General features: G+C 39.6%; 1 protein-coding gene across 1 annotated transcript in view; it reads right to left on the bottom strand.

Moving 5' to 3' along the window:
- The window catches only part of LOC118632747 (glutamyl aminopeptidase), a 113,798-nt gene that overhangs the window by 69,107 nt on the left and 25,381 nt on the right, over window positions 1-19,310 (bottom strand). The window contains exon 4 of the mRNA XM_036265962.1: window positions 814-934. Within this exon, the coding sequence (XP_036121855.1) occupies window positions 814-934 (121 nt within the window). The remainder of the gene's footprint in view (window positions 1-813; window positions 935-19,310) is intronic.

Genomic DNA, 19,310 nt, shown 5'->3' with positions numbered 1-19,310 from the left:
TTCAAGCTTACTAAAAATGAATTTCTGCTATTGCCAGAAGTATCATATTGACATAACTCTATTTTTATTTTAAAGATAAAACCACCACCCCCATTTTTAAAAAAGTATTTATGAAAGGGGCCCCATGTTTCATTTAAGTTGCTGGAGGATTTAGAATTCATCTTGTCCCACAGTAGAAAGACCAGAGGCACACGGGACTTTGACAGCATGTTATTCTTCTTATTTCCCAACTCATTGGTGGTAGGGAGAAGATGTAAGCTATTAGGATGGGTACTGATTTTGAAATCAGTTGATCTAGGCTGCCATTTCTGGCTTCATCATGTAATTTTCTGTAATACAGTCATCTAATTTTTCTTTTTTTATTGATTTTAGAGGGAGAGGAAGGGGGAGGGAGAGAAAGATGGAAACATCGATAAGAGAGAACATCGATTGGCCGCCTCCTGCATGCCCCCCACTGGGGATTGGACACACAACTTGGGCATGTGCCCTGACCAGGAATTGAACTGGCAACTTTTTGGTGCATGGGTTGATGCTCAACCACCAAGCCACACCAGCTGGGCTACAGTACTTTCATTTTTATTTTAAGATAAAAGACTATATATTCATCAGGTAAGAACACAGTATAGACATTCTTGGAGGAGTCCAGAATGGATCTTCCCACATCTACTAAATATTAGACACACATTGTAGACATACAATAAAATGACCTATGGATGAGTATTAGCTAAGGATGATAAAACTGGAGGAAGTGAGTTAACGTAGCTAAAAACAAAAGCAAAATTATAAGAAAATTTAAAAAAGAACACTTCTCACCTAATTTAGGAAGAGCATAATCCATAGCAAAGTATTCTTCATAATAATCAAACACAATTTTGGTTATGTTTGCAGCATATTCAGCTGTGTGCTTTTGCTCTGGCTGGACATATACAGTGAGCTAGTAAACAAAACACAAAAATTCAGTGAAAATCATTCCTCATTTGATAAAGCAAATGAAGTAGTGGAAAGAAAGTGGGCTGTAGAGCCAAATACACCTAATTTGAATCTCAGTTCTGCGTGGACAAATCACCTCACATCTCTGAGACTCACGTGCAAAGTGAAATAATACAGCATAACTCACTGTGTGGTTTCAGTGACTAGAAGTAATTTAAGACAATGTTTGGCTTACTGATCAATACATTTTAAAAACGTCACTAGTTTTTCTATTTAGAACATATATTGCCATTTTAATGTCTATGTATCTATCTACGTATCTATCGATCTATCAATCGATCTATCACTTATAATCTCTGTGTAATTTGTCTTTGAGGAAATAAGTCATGTGATTTTAATCATCTAAAGAGCCCTTGGATACATGTTTACCATTTGTTCTAGTCTGTCAATTGCTACCCAAGTGACTGTTTTGATATTTTACCTATTCTACTCCAAGAATCTAAAATGCAATGATTCAAAAATTTCCTGAGAGGCAGGCATCTTGGTAAGCGATATCATTTTATAAGTCTCTAGCGTATTATTTTGTGACATCATTTATAAATCAAACTAAGTGTAGATATTCCCACCACCAATTCTATGCATTTATGACCCACAATTGCTAACACAGTGTTCAAAGAGGAAAAACAAGGTTGGAGGACTAATACTACCTGATTCCAAGATCTACACTCCATCTCCAGGAATCAAGACAGTGAAGTATTAGCAAAAGAATGCACACAAAGATCAATATAACACAACAGGAAGCCCATAAACATACCCACATTAATATAATCAACGGATCTTTGACAAAGGAGTGAAGGCAACACAGTGGAGCTAGACAGTTTTGTGGGTTTTTTTAACAAACAGTGCTAGAACAACTGGACATCCACATGCAAAAAATAAATAAGTAAATCTGGACACAAACCCTATACATGTCTCAAATATTAACTCAAAATGGATATAGGCCAAAATGTAAAATATGCAACTATAAAAGTTCTAGAAGATACCATAGGACACAACCTAGACGACTTTGGATGTCAAGGTGGCATCATAGTTACAGCACCAAAGGCATGATCCACAAAAGAAATAATTGATAATCTGGACTTTAGGAAAAATTTCTGTCTGTGAAAGACAATGTCAAGAGAATGAGAAGACAAGCCACAGACTGAGAGCCAATATTTACAAAAGACGCATTTGCTAAGGGTCTGTTTATTCAACATATACAAAAAACCCTTAAAAGTGAACAAGAAGAAAACAATCAGATTTTTAAAAATGGACCTTAAGAGATACCTCGCCAAAGACGATAAACAGAAGACACATAACATATGAAAAGATGCTCTACATCATGTGTTATCAATGAGATGCAAATTAAAACAGCCATGAGATATCATTACACACCTACTAGAATGTCAAAATCTGAAACACAGACAACACCAAATATTGGTAAAGATGAGGAGAGATGGGAACTTGCATACGTTGCTTTTGGGAATGTAAAATTGTGTATTCACTTTGGAAGACAGTCTGGCAGTTCTCACCATATGATCTAGCAATCACTCGCCTTGGTATTTACCCAGCGCGGTTTAAAACATGTCCACACAAATACTTGCACACAGATGTTTATAGCAGCTTTATTCATAATTCCCCAAACCTGGAAGCAACCAAGATGTCCTCCAGTAGGTGAATGGACAAACTGTGGAAACTTATTTAGTTCTAAAAAGAAATAAGCTATGGAACTATGAAAAGACGTGAAGGAAACTTAAACACATATTACTAAATGAAAGAAGCCAATCTGAAAGGCTACATCCTGTATGATTCCAACTATATGACATTTTGAAAGAGGCAAAACTATAGAGGCAATAAAAAGATCAGTGGTGTCCCGGAGTGGGTCGGGGCAAGAGAAAAAGAGAAAAAGAGGTGAGGCACAGAGGATTTTTTAGGGTAGTGAAAGTGCTCTGTATGATATAAAATATCTATATCTATATCTATCTATCTATCTATCTATCTATCTATCTATCTATCTATCTCTATATATATTTCATTGTACATTTGTTGAGATTCATAGAATGTACAACCAAGAATTAACCCTAAGGTAAACTATGGACTTTGGGTATTATTATGTGTCAATATAGGTTCATCCTCAATTTGGGGAAAAAAAAAAAAAGTTACTATTTGGGTCAGTGATACTGATAAGAGGAGAGGCTGTGTATGTGTGGGTGAAGGGGGTTTATGTGCAATCTTTGCAACTTTCCTTAATGTAGTTGCAAGCTAAACTTAAAAACTGCTCTAAAAAATGCCTTTTTAAAATAGGTTGTGAAGACTTCAAATAAAGTGTGTTTGCTGAATTTAAGAAATGATTCAAAATCCTCAAGCAAAGCAAACGATGCAGTCATGTGGTAAGTTCCAGACCATATACCAGACTGGAACAGGTGACTCACCATTAAAAAAAAAAAAAATTATGCCTACGTTCCTTCTTTAAAAAAAATTTTCTTTTTCTTTATTGATTTGAGACAGAGAGAGAAACATTGATGAGAGAGAACATCAATTGGCCACCTACCACATGCCCCCCACTGGGGATTGGGCCCACAACCCGGGCATGTGCCCTGACCAGGAATCAAACTGGCAACCTCTTGGTGTACGGGTCAATGCTCAAGCACTGAGCCACACTAGCCAGGCCCTTACTTTCCTTCTTAATTATTTCAAATGCATTGTTAATTTTGGTTTTCACTGAGGCACACAGCTGAGTCATCTTTTCTTAGGCCTGAAGAACAACGGAGACATCCGTCATTGAAGGACAGTTCTGAAAGGGTATAGCCCTTCATTGCTGGTGCGGGCTCACTGTCTCGCCCCCACCGGTAACTGGCCTTCTTGCTTTATTTGCATAAGTCAGGGTGTGATCACCTTTATCTCCAAAGGCAACTCAACCCACTCAGTGAACATCCCAACATTCTTCGAGGTTTTTGGTTTTTATTTTTTTTAATTTGCCATAGTGGTGACCCATTTCCTCTGTGCCCTCCTGTCCTCCTGCAACGGCGTGCCTTTTCCAAGAGGTTGACAATCCAGCTGGTGGCCACTGAACACAGCAGAAACAATTGCCCCATGTGAACCCAAAACCGTCACATTCATACGATTGCCATGTTGCAGAGGGAGCTTCTCGGAATTTTTCATCTGTGAACTAATTCGTGTATCAAAACCCCCTCAGAATTTCCACCATGCCTGTTCCCTGTCATGTAAACCTTCAGGAAGGGCAGCTCCTCTTGAATCACTCCGGGGCCATCTGCACACAGTGTGGAGAATGAGGAAGAGGAGGAGGAGATAACAGAGAGGCTCCTCCCCTACGTGAGCCACGGGGCTGGGGGGCCGGGGGTGTCAATGTGCTCTTTTCACCAATATCTCTCTTCCCATGTCAGTAGACTGACTTCTTAAAGCAGAATGCTGATTAGCAATGTAGTCCAGTTTTCTTACTCTCTGTATTTCTGTTGTTGCCAGCAACAGGAATGCAGTGTCCTTCAATAGGATGAATATTATGTAAATCCCATCAAAATAAGAACAGTCCCTTTTCTCTTTTGTTTCTGAGAAACACAGCCCCACAGAAATACATTCTGACTTTACAGTCTAGTCAGTCTGCATGTCACCTCTGAGCTACAACTCTTATCTTGAAGGATCATGGATCATATTTTCTGACCATTGCTTTTATTAACTCAGCTAAGCAATCACAGAATATCCACCTCATAATGTAACTAGCCAAAGCACATCCATGGGAGTAGGAAAAATGGCGGCGGAGTGAACGGAGCTACACAGACCGTCTCCCAGAACCAAACTGGAATTACAACTATAACACAGACAAATTGATGGGAAAAAGCAACAGAAAAGCAGCTTGCGAGGACCATACAACAAGGGACACTGACTCGATCCTGGTAGGCTTGCGAAGGTGCGAGACAGGGCTGGGAGCCCAGGGTCGGTAGCTCGGCAGCGGCCTTAGCTGGGAGCAGCGCCCGTGGGTTACACTCCCAGGCGGCCCCACAGCGCAGAGCCAGGACAGAGGCTAAAACAGGCACAGCCACTCACCTTGGGCTCCAGCAGAGGGAGGGCAGACTGGTCTGGAACTGTGTGGGGACACTCGGGAATTGGAGGGCGCTCAGAGCTTTTGCTGAGTGGCAGGCACTCAGGACGGTGGCCATATTGCTCCTTCCCAGAGCTCTGGGGAGAGGCAGCAGCCCGTGGCTCAGAGATCCAACCTCAGCCTGTGGGCCATTGAAGTGCTAATTGAGGCTCATCAACAACCAGCATCTGCCCCACCCTCCGGAAAGCCCCTTGTGCTGAGCACCTGAGGGAGTTTTTCAATCAACTGACAACCCAAAACTGTTCAAGTAACCTGGACTGCTAGCCTCCAGGCAAAAAGCTAGAGGATAACAGTATCTTTCTTGGGCTAGCAACTTTGACCAGGAAAGTAAGACTTGACAGTGGTGTTTAACGTGGGTCCTCCCTCACTCATCTAAACATAGGAGAGGGAGCCACAAACAGCAGAACACCAACACCCACAGGGAAAACTTGACAGGCTCCAAAGACCACAGTGATAACCAAAATGGTGAAACACAAACACAGAAGCCAAATGAAAGAGCAAGAGACCTCCACTGAATATGACATCAATGTGGAGCAATTAGCATGTTAACAGAGCTAGAATTCAGAGCCATGATCTTGAGGAAGCTGAACAGCATGAGTAAGGACATAGAGACACTGAAAATAAGCCAATTGGAAATTAAAAACCATCAAGAAGAGATAAAAAATGACATATCAGAAATGAAAAACACATTGGAAGGTTTAAAAAGCAGAGTAGAGGAAGCTGAGGACTGGATCAGTGAATTAGAAGACAGGGTAGAAAAAATCAACCAATCAGAAAAACAAAAGGAAAAAACTATTAAAAAACAGGAAGACAGCTTAAGAGAACTGTGGGACAACTGGAAACGTAATAATATTCGCATCATAGGAGTCCCCGAAGAAGAAAATGAGCAAGGGATAGAGAATATATTCAAAAAAATAGTGACAGAAAACTTCCCTAATTTGGTGAAGGAAGAAGGCATTCAAGTTCAAGAAGCACAGAGAGTCCCAAGTAAGAAGAACCCAAACAGGCCCACACCAAGACACATAGTAATTAAAATGCCACACATTAAAGACAAAGAGAGAATCCTAAAAGCAGCAAGAGATAAGCAACAGGTTACCTACAAAGGAAACCCCATAAGGATCTCAGATGACTTCTCACAAGAAACACTATAGGCCAGAAGGGAATGGCATGAAGTAATCAAAGTCATGAAAAACAAGAATCTGAATCCAAGACTACTCTACCCAGCAAGGCTATCATTCAAAATAGAAGGTCAAATAAAGAGCTTCCCAGACAAAAAAAGGCGAAGGGAATACATTAGCACCAAACCAGTACTGCAAGAAATGTTAAAAGGAGTGCTGTAATTAGGAGTAGAAATGGGAAGAAAAATAGAACCACACTAAACAAAAATGGCAATAAATAAGTACATATCAATAATCACCTTAAACGTAAATGGATTGAATGCTTCCATAAAAAGACAAAGAGTAGCTGATTGGATAAGAAAGCATGACTCATCTATATGTTGTTTACAAGAGACCAACCTCACAACAAAAGACTCACATAGGTTGAAAGTGAAGGGATGGAAAAAAATTTTCCAAGCAAATGGAAAGCAAAAAAAAGCTGGGGTAGCAATTCTCATATCTGATAAAATAGACTTCAAAATGAAGACCATAACTAGAGACAAAGAAGGCCACTACATAATATTGAAAGGATCTATCCAACAGGAAGATATAACCTTGATAAACATATATGCACCCAATATAGGAGCACCAAAATATATTAAAAATCTTCTGGAGGAGTTCCAAGGAGAAATCGACAGCAATACAATCATAGCAGGGGACTTCAACACCCCGTTGACAGCACTAGATAGATCCTCTAGGCAAAAAATTAGCAAGGAAACAGAGACTCTAAATGAAACACTAGACCAAATGGATTTAATAGATATCTACAGAGAATTACACCCCAAAACTACAGAATACACATTCTTCTCAAGTGCACATGGGACATTCTCAAAGATAGATCACATGATAGGACACAAACTAAACCTCTACAAGTTCAAGAAGATTGAAATCATATCAAGCATCTTCTCAGATCACAATGGCATGAAACTAGAAATCAATTGCAACAAGAACATGCAAAGACACTCCAACACATGGAGGCTAAATAGCATGTTATTAAACAATGAAGGGTCACCGAGGAGATCAAGGAAGAAATTAAAAACTTCTTGGAAACCAATGAAAATGAACACACAACAACACAAAATCTATGGGATGCAGCGAAAGCAGTTCTGAGAGGGAAGTTCATAGCACTACAGGCCTACCTCAAAAAACAAGAAAAATTTCTAATTGACTGTCTAACCTCACAACTTAAAGAATTAGAAAGCAAACAAAAAGAAAACCCCAGAGCAAGTAGAAGGAAGGAAATAGTAAAGATCAGAGCAGAAATAAATGACATAGAGACCAAAAATACAATTCAAAGGATCAATGAAACAAAGAGCTTGTTTTTGAAAAGATAAACAAGATTGATGGACCCTTAGCTAGACTCACCAAGAAACAAAGAGAGAGAACCCAAATACACAAAATCAGAAATGAAAGAGGAGAAGTAACAACCAATACCACGGAAATACAAAAGATTGTTAACAACTACTATGAACAACTATATGGCAACAAATTCGACAATCTACGCGAAATGGACAAACTTCTAGAAACACACAGACTCCCCAAACTGGACCTGGAAGAGATAGAAAACTTGAACAGACCAATAACAACTAAGGAAATTGAAGAGGTAATCAAGACTCTCCCAGCAAACAAAAGCCCAGGCCCAGATGGCTTCACGGGGGAGTTTTACCGAACTTTCAAAAAAGAACTAACACCCATTCTCCTCAAACTATTTCAAAAAATTCAAGAAGAAGGAAGACTTCCAAACACGTTCTATGAGGCCAGCATAATTCTAATTCCAAAACCAGAAAAAGACACTACGAAGAAAGAAAACTACAGGCCAATATCCCTGATGAACATAGACGCCAAAATCCTGAACAAAATATTAGCAAATTGGATCCAGAAATACATCAAAAAAATTATTCACCATGACCAAGTGGGATTCATTCCAGGGATGCAAGGCTGCTACAATATTTGCAAGTCCATACATGTGATACACCATATAAACAAAATGAAGAATAAAAACCACATGATCATATCAATAGATGCTGAAAAAGCATTCGACAAAATCCAGCATCCATTTCTGATAAAAATGCTCAGCAATGTGGGAATAGAGGGATCATATCTCGACATAATAAATGCCATATATGAAAGACCTACAGCCAACATCATACTCAATGGACAGAAACTAAAAACATTTCCATTAAGAACAGGAACAAGACAGGGATGTCCACTTTCGCCACTCTTATTTAACATTGTACTGGAAGTCTTAGCCTCAGCAATCAGACATGAAGAAAAAATAAAAGGGATCCAAATTGGAAAGGAGGAAGTGAAACTGTCATTATTTGCAGATGACATGATATTATACATAGAAAACCCTAAAGACTCCATCAAAAATCTACTAGACTTAATAAATAAATTTGGCAAAGTAGCAGGATACAAAATTAACGTCAAGAAATCGATGGCATTCTTTTTTTTTTTTTTTTTTAATCCTCATCCGAGGACATTTTTCCATTTTTTGCACAGACAGAGTGGGAGGGAGAGAGAGGAAGAGAGAGAGAGGGAAACATCGATGTGAAGGGACACATCGAGTGGCTGCCACCCGCACGACCAACCAGGGCCGGGGACAAACTGCAACCGAGGTACATGCCCTTAGCGGGAACCGAACCCGGGCCTCTCCGGACCGAAGGTGGACGCTCTAACCACTGAGCAAAACCGGCCAGGGCATCGACGGCATTCTTGTACACCAATGATGAACTCACAGAAAGAGAAACTGAAAAAACAATCCCATTTACCATCGCGCCAAAAAAATTAAGATACCTAGGAAAAAACTTAACCAAAGAAGTAAAGGACCTATTTGCAGAAAACTACAGGTCATTGAAAAAAGAAATAGAGCAAGGTATAAAAAAGTGGAAGCACATACCCTGTTCACGGATTGGAAGAATTAACATCATTAAAATGTCCATACTACCCAAAGCAATCTATAAATTCAATGCAATCCCCATCAAAATACCAAAGACATATTTCATAGAACTAGAACAAATACTTCAAAAGTTCATATGGAACCAAAAAAGACCCCGATAGCCACAGCAATATTGAAAAAGAAGAACAAAGTAGGTGGGATCACAATACCAGATATCAGGTTATACTACAAAGCAAGTGTAACCAAAACAGCCTGGTACTGGCACAAGAACAGGCATATAGACCAGTGGAACAGAACTGAAAACCCAGAAATGGACCCAAAGCAATACACTCCATTAATATTTGACAAAGGTGGCAAGAGCATACAGTGGAGTAAAGACAGCCTCTTTAATAAATGGTGTTGGGAAAATTGGACAGCTACATGCAAAGAAATGAAACTAGACCATCAACTTACACCATACACAAAAATAAACTCAAAATGGATAAAAGACTTAAATGTGACCTGTGAATCCATAAAAATTCTAGAAGAAACTGTAGGCAACAAAATTGCGGACATCATACGGAGCAGAATTTTCACTGATATATCACCTAAGGCAACAGAAACAAAGGAAAAAATGAACACATGGGACTACATCAAACTAAAAAGCTTCTGCACAGCAAAAGAAACAATCATCAAAATGGAAAGGCAACCCACTGTATGGGAGAACATCATTGCCAATAATACATCAGATAAGGGGTTAATTTCCAATATATACAGAGTGCTCATACAACTCCACAAAAGGAAGACAAAGAACCCCATTAAAAAATGGGCAGAGGAGCTGAATAGACACCTCTCCAAACAGGACATTCAAATGGCCAAGAGACATATGAAGAAATGCTCAACATCACTAATCATCAGAGAGATGCAAATTAAAACAACAATGAGGTATCACCTCACACCTGTCAGAATGGCTGCCAGCAACAAATCATCAAACAACAAGTGTTGGCGAGGGTGTGGAGAAAAGGGGACTCTAATACACTGCTGGTGGGAATGCAGACTGGTGCAGCCGCTGTGGAAAACAATATGGTGTTACCTCAAAAAATTAAAAATTGAACTTCCATTTGACCCAGTGATCCCACTTCTAGGGATATACCCTAAGAAATCTGAAACACCAATCAGGAAGAATATATGTACCCCCATGTTCATAGCAGCACTATTTACAATAGCTAAGGTCTGGAAACAGCCCAAGTGTCCACAAGTAGACGAATGGATAAAAAATCTGTGGTACATATACACATTGGAGTACTATGCAGCGGTAAGAAATAAAGATCTCTTATCCTTTGAGACGACATGGAGGGACCTGGAAAGTATTATCCTAAGTGAAAGAAGCCAAGCAGAAAAAGACAAATACCACATGATCTCACTTATATACGGAATATAATGAACATAACAGTCTGAGGAATACAGTAGACCCAGACACATGGAAGTAGGGCACAGACTGACATCCCTCAGAAGAGGGGGTGGGGGGGTGGGAAGAGATAAACCACAGAACTTATGTGCATGTATGCATGACCAATAGACATGGACAACTAAGCCGGGGACGGGGCGGGGGTGGGGTGGGGAGGGTGGTGCCAAAGGGGTAAAAACGGTAAAATATCTGTATCAAAACATTAAAAATAGAATAAAATTAAATTAAATTAAAAAAAAAACAAAGCACATCTATGTGTGTGTCTTGTCTGCCATAAATCTCAAACATATTTTTACTTGAAGATGCTGCCAATATGTCAACATTGTCTATTATTTGAAGCTTCAAAATTGTTTATGCGCCGTCCACTTAACAGGAGAACACCTGTGGTGTTTCAGTCTGGTGATTTAAAAAAGTATCCCCCTCTCTGCTGGCTCCTTCACGCACCCTTAGCTCAGCCTTGCGGCTCCCTGACCTCATCTGCAGCCCAGGCTCCACTGCACCCCTATCCTCTCTGCGGGCTGTAAGAGGGGCTAACACTCCTCTGCCACCTGCTAAGCCTCAGCGCTTCTGTCCATGACAAAGATCAGAAAATCGCCCCTGAATTGTCATCATTTTTAGTAGTTGTCGCCTTTCTAGTTTACGTGCTTGCTTCCACCGAGATGACTTTCAAAAGGATACAAGCAGCCATATTAAAATACACAGAGAGGAAGCAGATGTGCATGGACAGAGTTTATTCTTCTTACTGCCTAAAAGAGTCCATACATGCCTTTATCATTCAAGGACTCCATTTTTTTTTTTTTTTTTTTTATCCTCCCCCGAGGACTTTTTTGCATTTATCTTCAGATAGAATGGAAGGGAGAGAGGGAGAAAAAGAGAGAAACAAATTGCCACCCACACGACCCCAACCGGGGCTGGGGACAAACTGCAACCGAGGTACGTGCCCTTAGCGGGAACCGAACCTCCAGGAATTTGAGAAATCGAATTTAAGTCCTGATTCATGATTGGTCACTGTGACTCCCTTTATGTGTCCCTTTGACAGTGACGGTTAGACCCACTAGATCTCCCTCACGGAGAACAACTTAATGAAGCTGTGTACCCTTTGTACGTTCAATGATTTTAGGTCTCTGAAACTAAAACCAAGTAGAAAGCCCAGCAGTGAAATCATTATGATTAATTATTAACTTTACTGAGTACTTAAAGAATTTCCAGGCAATATAGCATTTCTCATATAATGTCTCACTCTACACATCAATTCCATGAATCTGACATTATTATCAATCATAGAAGAGAATATTTTGCATCACTGATAACTTTACCCCCGTCCTTTCACTGGTCCAGCTTCCACAATTACAAAGTTGAATGAGCTCTGAAAATCAAAAAAGTTTTCACACATTCAAAATACACTGATTTGGCATTATCATCTAACCTGAACTGGTAGGAGGTGTGTTTTGTTTTGTTTTGTTTTTTGTTTTTTTAATACTCTTTATTTTTCTCTCTATGAAAATATTGCTGCAGAAATATTACTTTTTGAGTATAAGGTGTTGCCCATATCCCACTGTAGTTAATAATACATAGTATTTTTTACCCTATTACTTTGGATAAGTCCGAATTACAACATTCAGCTAGCCACAAGGGCTTTCAATAAGGTTGTAGACCACTAATAAAATTTTAGTTTGAAGAGTTTTAAAAATAAACTTCCTCATCGTATACATGAGAAAAAGAAAGTCTGAGGCAGAGCTGACACTAGAATTCAGTCCTACCACTGAAACCGGACTTTCTCTAGCTGCAAAACAGAGATAACACTCGTGCCCACCTCACAAAATCTCCGCGAGCACTAACTAAGCTAATGCCTCAGCCGCACTTGGCACCAACGGTTTTACGTGGCCCATCAAGAGCACTGGCGTCGTTAGAGACAGTGCGTAGGATTATTAACTCTGTGACTTTCTCTGTCTGCACGTCCACATATGTTAGTGATCTTCACCCTGTGGTAGCCACATCACCACTAGAAACATTAGGAGAACACAGTGGGAAGAAGGAAAAGTTAAGTTTTTTACGTCCAAAATACGCTCTTCATGCCCACACAAAAAAATTGAAAACCAAAACCATTTGATTTGCAAGGGCCTGTTTGGAAAGGCTTTTAGCAATAAAAGCAGAAGGCTGAGAAAAAGAAAGGCGCAGAAAATGTGGTGTAAGGTAGACTGGAAAGAGAACAGAGGGAACTCCAGGTGCCTGAGTCTCACAAAACGAGACGAAAGTCACCTGGGCCAGGAGAGGGGTAGTAGGGTTGATGGGACAAGACTCTGGAAGGGTGTGTGAGGGTCTGTGGTGATGGTGGTGCTGAACTTGGAAGGACCACGTGAACAGAAAAGAATCAGCTTGAACAGACTGGGGCTACCACTGCCTCCCTCCCCCGGTCAGAGGCGGCCAGTGTCGGCAGGATTCCCACCACCACTTGGGAGCTCTGCAGTCCGCTGTGCCCTGGGTCCACGTCCTCGTTGTACTTTCCTGCTGAGCATCTTCTATTGATAAAGGTGACCATCCATCCAGGTTTGCCTAGGAATGTCCCATCTGCTGCTTACCTGTTTACACCTCTTGTCACAATTAATAATTAATAATACCTCATTATTTATATTTTATAGATGATAAAATGGATGGTCACTTTACCTACAGACAACAGCCTGCCTTCCCAGTGCCTATCATCCAGCACAGTTAGCACCTGTTCATCTGTTGAAGTTTTTCAGAGTCTCATCTGAACTTCTCTATAGAAACACATCTCTTTAAATGGCCTAGGATATTGCAGGACCCCTAAGACTGAAGGTGAGGGCTTTGGCAGTCAAAGGGATGGTGTAACCAGGAAAGACCTGAAAACACACTTGGGTGACACTAGATTGTGGAGACCACCTTTCTTTCACATCTCTATTGAAGTACAGATATCTTAGCATATTTCACTCCCTTTAGGGCTTAGTATCTTCCTTCTGCACATAGTAGGTGCTCAATAAAAACCGATTAAACAATCTGATTGAAGGAACCATCTATTTCATTATCAATGCTGAGGTAACAGGATGAGAAAGAAAAAAATAATGTTATATTGTTTTTAATTCTATAAATGCATATTTAAGCTATATAGTTGATATTACTGAACATGCATGCTATCAATGTGTTTCATTTTACAAGTTTCTTTAAAATGTTTTTCAGCAGTGGCAGAAAGTTGAGGGAGAGTAGAACTTGGTAGAAAGAATAGTGATATGCCCCCCACCCCCACAACCTTTGGGCCCACCCAAGCTGTTTCCATTGGCTTTACCATAGAATGGGCCTGTCTTGGATCCTGCTTCATATTATTCTAAAATCTCTCAAACAAGCAGCATTTGGTCTCAACGAGCCCCATACCTCTTGTTAAGTGGCCCCAGGCCTAGTATTGAAAGCAGCCAGCCATGGTTCACAACTTGGCTTTTCCTAGGCACCTCCAAGCCCAGCACAAGAAGCAGCCATCGGCAGATCACTCTGTAGCTTATGCCTGGTGGCCCCTGGTAGAACACAGGCATTGGCTGACCTTGCCCAGAGCCAGCACACCCAGTGGACAGCTTCAAACCACATCAAAGTACCACACCCAATCACCTCCACAAGTGACACACTCAAGGAGTAGACTCAGTGGGTACCAGAACCCTGCTGAAGTAAGTCTTGCTCTGTGTGGTGGGCCCCTGCACAGCTGATCCTCCAAGATAGTCAGAGGCCAGTGATCAGTGGGCACAGCCAGTCCTTGCAGCTGATCAGCCTGAGTAAATCTCTCCCGGTGACATGGCAACAGCAATCAAGACACAATTACAATAGAAGGGTGCATAGTCCACTCTAGGGGTGCACCTTCAGAACCCAACTGGGGTGATCAGAAAGCTATGCCACTGGATCCTCCAGGTCACCTACAACAACAGGCCACCCTACAAAACCTAGGAGACATAGCAACTCTACCTAATACATAGAAACAAATACATGGAGGCAGCCAAAATGAGGAGACAAAGAAACATGTCCCAAATGAAAGAAAAGAACAAAACTCCAGGAAAAGAACTAAACAAAATGGAAATAAGCAATCAATCAGATGCAGAGTTCAAAACACTGGTTATAAGAATGCTCAAGGAACTTAGTGAGACCTTCAAGGAACTTTAGGAGAACTCCAAGGAACTTAGTGAGAACATCAACAGCATAAAAAACACTCAGAAATAAAGGATGCACTAACCAAAATAAAGAATAATTTGCAATCAATAGTAGGAGGTAAAGCCAAGAAACAAACCATTAATTTGGAGTATAAGGAAGTAAAAAACACCCAATCAGAACAGCAAAAAGATAAGCGAATCCTAAAAAATGAGGATAGTGTAAGGAGCCTCTGGGACAATTTCAAGCATGACAACATTCTTATCATGGGGGTGCCAGAAGGATAAAGAGAGAGCAAGAAATTGAAAACCTATTTGAAAATATAATGATAGAAAACTTTCCTAACTTGGTGAAGAAAACAGACATAAAAGTCCAGGAAACACAGAAAGTCCCAAACAAGATGAACCCACAGAGGGGTCGACAACAAGGCACATCATCATCAAAATGCCAACAGTTAAAGACAAAGAGAGAATCTTAAAGTAGCAAGAGAAAAGCAGTTTGTTATCTACAAAGGAGCTCCCATAAGACTGTCAGTTGATTTCTCAAAAGAAACTTTGCAGGCCAGAAAGGAGTGGCAAGAGATATTCAAGGTGCTAAAAAACAAGGACCTACAACAGAATAGAAACAGACTCATAGATACAGAGAACTTTTTGTTGCTTGCCAGATGGGCAGGGACTGTAGGGAAGGGTGGAAAAAATGAAGGAATTAAGAAGTACAAATTGGTTGTTAGACTGATGAACTCAAAGGGAAGGGAGGAGGGATGGCAGGATGAGATAAACCAGAGAACTTCTATGCATACATGCTAAACCAATGGACACAGACAATAGTGTGGGGAAGGCAGGAGTGGGGTGGGATTTGGGAGGAGGGGGTCAATGGGGGAAAAACGGGGAATATCTGCAATACATTCAACAATAAAGATAAGTTAAAAAATTAAAATTAAATTTAAAAATACATAAGAAAACAGTGGTCCAGCATCAAAAATTGTCAGTCACATACCACCATGACCTATACATGTCTTATATTAAAACTGTCTAAAAATAATTTTTTCTTTTTTTTTTATCCTCACCCAAGGACATTTTTGCATTATCAGGAGGGAGAGAGAGGGGAAGAGAGAGAGAAAGAAACATTGATGTGAGAGAGAGACACATCAACTGGTTGCCTCCCGCATGACCTGGACCAGGGCCAGGGATCAACTGCAACCGAGGTATGTGCCCTTAGCAGGAACTGAACCCGGGACTCTCTGGTCCACGGGCTGATGCTCTTAACAGCTGAGCCACACCGGCCAGGGCTAAAAATAATTTTTTCAAAAAGAAAAAAAGAATAGTGACACAGTATTTTTTTTTCAAGTTGTGTTTGTGACTGCCTTATCATAAGATTGTGATTTTTTTTTTCCTAAATTTTAGTTTGCTCCCGAACCATAGATAAATTATAAATACGCACAACCTTGGTTTGATGTTTGGGTGACTAAGAACTATTCTGCTGTAACTCTGACTAGTGAAAACATGTTCAGAACTTCAAGTTCAGAACCCAGACGCCATGAAGTGCTGTTTCGAGAAGAAACCCAGCGCTCTCGGTTAGGATATACAAAGCATTTCTTGGCAGCTCACTTTGCATTTAAGTCAATATTTGTTTGATGTTTGGTGATTATTACTACCGCAGTAGACTATTTTAAACAAAAAAATAAATGTAAAAATCTAACTTATCTCAGAGCTGTATATTATTTTTATTAATATTTTGTTTTCATTTTTAAAAATTTAAATAAAGAGTAAGAATCATTAGCAATCTTCTGTGGCTTCCTAAATTAAATATATTCCTTTGGAAAAAATTAGAGTCCTTAATTTAGAATAAACCAATAAAAAAAGAAAGAATAAAAAACTCATAAAATGTAATGAAAATCAAAATCATTCAGAAAACTTAGCCACATCACACCAGAAAACTCTTTTATTTTTTTTTTATTTTTTTTTATTTTTTTTTTAATCCTCACCCGAGGATATTTTTCCATTTTTTGTACAGATAGAGTGGGAGGGAGAGAGAGGAAGGGAGAGAGAGAGAGAAACATCGATGTGAAGGGACACATCGAGTGGCTGCCACCCGCACGACCAACCAGGGCCGGGGACAAACTGCAACCGAAGTACGTGCCCTTAGCGGGAACCAAACCCGGGTCTCTCCGGACCGCAGGCAGACGCTCTAACCGCTGAGCCAATCTTTTAAAAATAATAAAGTAAGCCTATGTTAAAACAGCTCTGAGGGAAATAGAAGAACATGACAGGAGTTGTTGCAGGCAAGGCTTACTGATATGTGCAACAATGACTGGTCAAAACTTTAAGGAGAAACAGGATATTTATATAGACTTTAATGATTTTTTCCCATATATTTATTAATTAGTAAAGTGATTATAACACATATCCATAAATTCTTTTCTTAAATTTATTGTCTTTTTTTTCATTCCTTTTTTTTTTTTTTTTTTATTTTTGTTACAGATGTTTCTCCTTTTTTACCCCATTGACACCCTCCTCCCCATCCCCTCCGCCCCATCCCCGGCTTTGTTGTCCATGTCCATTGGTTATGCAGACATGCATATAAGTTCTGTGGTTCATCTCTTCCCTCCCCTCACCACTCCCTCATCTGAGGGTTGTCAGTCTGTATCCTACTTCCATGTTTCTGGGTCTACCCTATTCTTCAGACTGTTATGTTCATTATATTCCATAATTAAATTTATTGTTGACACTATTGCAGAAGTCCCCATTTTCCCCGCCTTTTCCCCCCTCCACTTGCCCTTACCGCCTCTTCCTCCAGCCATCACCACACTGTTGTCTGTGTCCATGGGCTACACAAGTTCTTTGGCTAATCCCTTCACCTTCTTTCATCCAGTCCCTCCAACCTCTCCCCCATGAGCTCTGTCAGTCTGTTCCATGTATCCATGCCTCTGGTTCTATTTTATTCATCAGTTTATTTTGTTCATTAGTTTCCACATATAAGTGAGAGCATACACACATAAATTCTTTGAGTGTGTGTTGTACTTGGGGAAAAGAAAAAAGTGATTTACAGTAGAGAAACCCAGCAGACATCCCTTAACCAAGTGATCAAAGTTAGCATCACCAGCTCTTAGCATGTAGCCCCTGGTACATGATAAGAAGGATAACTTACTTCTACAGAACTTTCCCCAAATCCAAACCCCAGCCTAAGTATGAGAAAACATCAGACAAACCCAAATGGAGAGACATTCTACAAAATGCCTGACCAGTACTCTTCAAAAGTGTCAAGATCATAAAAAAAAAAAAAAAAAAAAAAACAAGAAAAGACTAAAAAAATGTCACTGATTGGAGGAAATTAAGGAGACATGATGACTAACTACAATGTGGTATCATCTACCTCAAACAGAAAAAAAACATTAGTTGGAAAAACTGGTGAAATTCAAATAAAGGCTGTGGTAATTAATAGTTTTATACACATATTAATTTCTTAGTTTTGATGAATGATTGATAAAAGGTCATGTAAGATTTCAGCATTGGGGGAATCTGTGTGAACATTGTAAGAGAACTCTGTTGTATCTTTGCAACTCTTCTGCATAAATTAAAAAACCTAAAATATCTCTGAAAAATAAAGTGTATCTAAAAATCCAGGGCATGCGAATTTTCTGCCCTCAACCAGTCTTTCCAATCCAAACCAAACAATGGACTAAGATGGAAGCAAGTAAGAAGACCTAAGCATGTAGGAAGGATTCATCCCCAGGTATAATTCTAGGTGCAACTATTCAGAAATCATCCTGTAAGACACTTTGGAAGAAAGTACAAGATAATCTCTTTTACTAAGTTATTAGAATTAATATAGTTATTGTATAAACCTAATTAAATGGATACTTTCAACCAGTATTCTCTTAGTGAACAGTTCTTCTCAACTTCCTCTTCTCATGAAAGCCGAAAATTGAAATAATCTCCAGCAAGGTAACAGCTTCTTTTAGCACATCCTTGTTTACAGAAGACATAGGTCAAATGCCCCAAAGAAATTCAAGACTTAATTAGAACTCACGATTTTTCAAGAATAGGATCACCCTTGCCATTTAACTTGTCCCGAATTTGGTTCTTCAGAGACCAGTGCAAAGTTAAAAATTCTGGCAAAGTTACTGAGGACATAGTTCAAATGTACCTCAGATAGCATCACAAACCCAATAATTTAAAAAAATTTACATATGGTAATATGGGGACTCTTCCTTGTTTTTATTTGCTTTTGTTCTTCCAAGTTCTATAATGTATATGCATTAAATCTATAATTTTTAAAACTTAAAAACATATTAATAACTCACAGTCTTCTGGATTTGAAAATAGATTGCAGTATTTCCCAATGGGAGACTTTGAGCTGAACTATCAAGTTAATAACATGCTTATTGGGGATATTGTTTCCCATGATATTACTTCTCCAAGAGCAAGAGAAACATGTTTTAACTCCAGTTAATTCACATAGCTGAAAAATCATATACTCTCTCTACATTTTGTACAGCTCCGGGTATTTTGTTTTTGTTTCTTTGGGGTAGAATTCAATGATTTTATTTACTTAAAAACCCTTAACCAATCAACTAAA

Source organism: Molossus molossus, unplaced genomic scaffold (genome assembly GCF_014108415.1).
Source record: "Molossus molossus isolate mMolMol1 unplaced genomic scaffold, mMolMol1.p scaffold_m16_p_1, whole genome shotgun sequence".
NCBI classification, from domain to species: Eukaryota; Metazoa; Chordata; class Mammalia; order Chiroptera; family Molossidae; genus Molossus; species Molossus molossus.
Note: the sequence above shows the minus strand (reverse complement) of the source record. Positions and strands in the feature narration are given on the sequence as shown.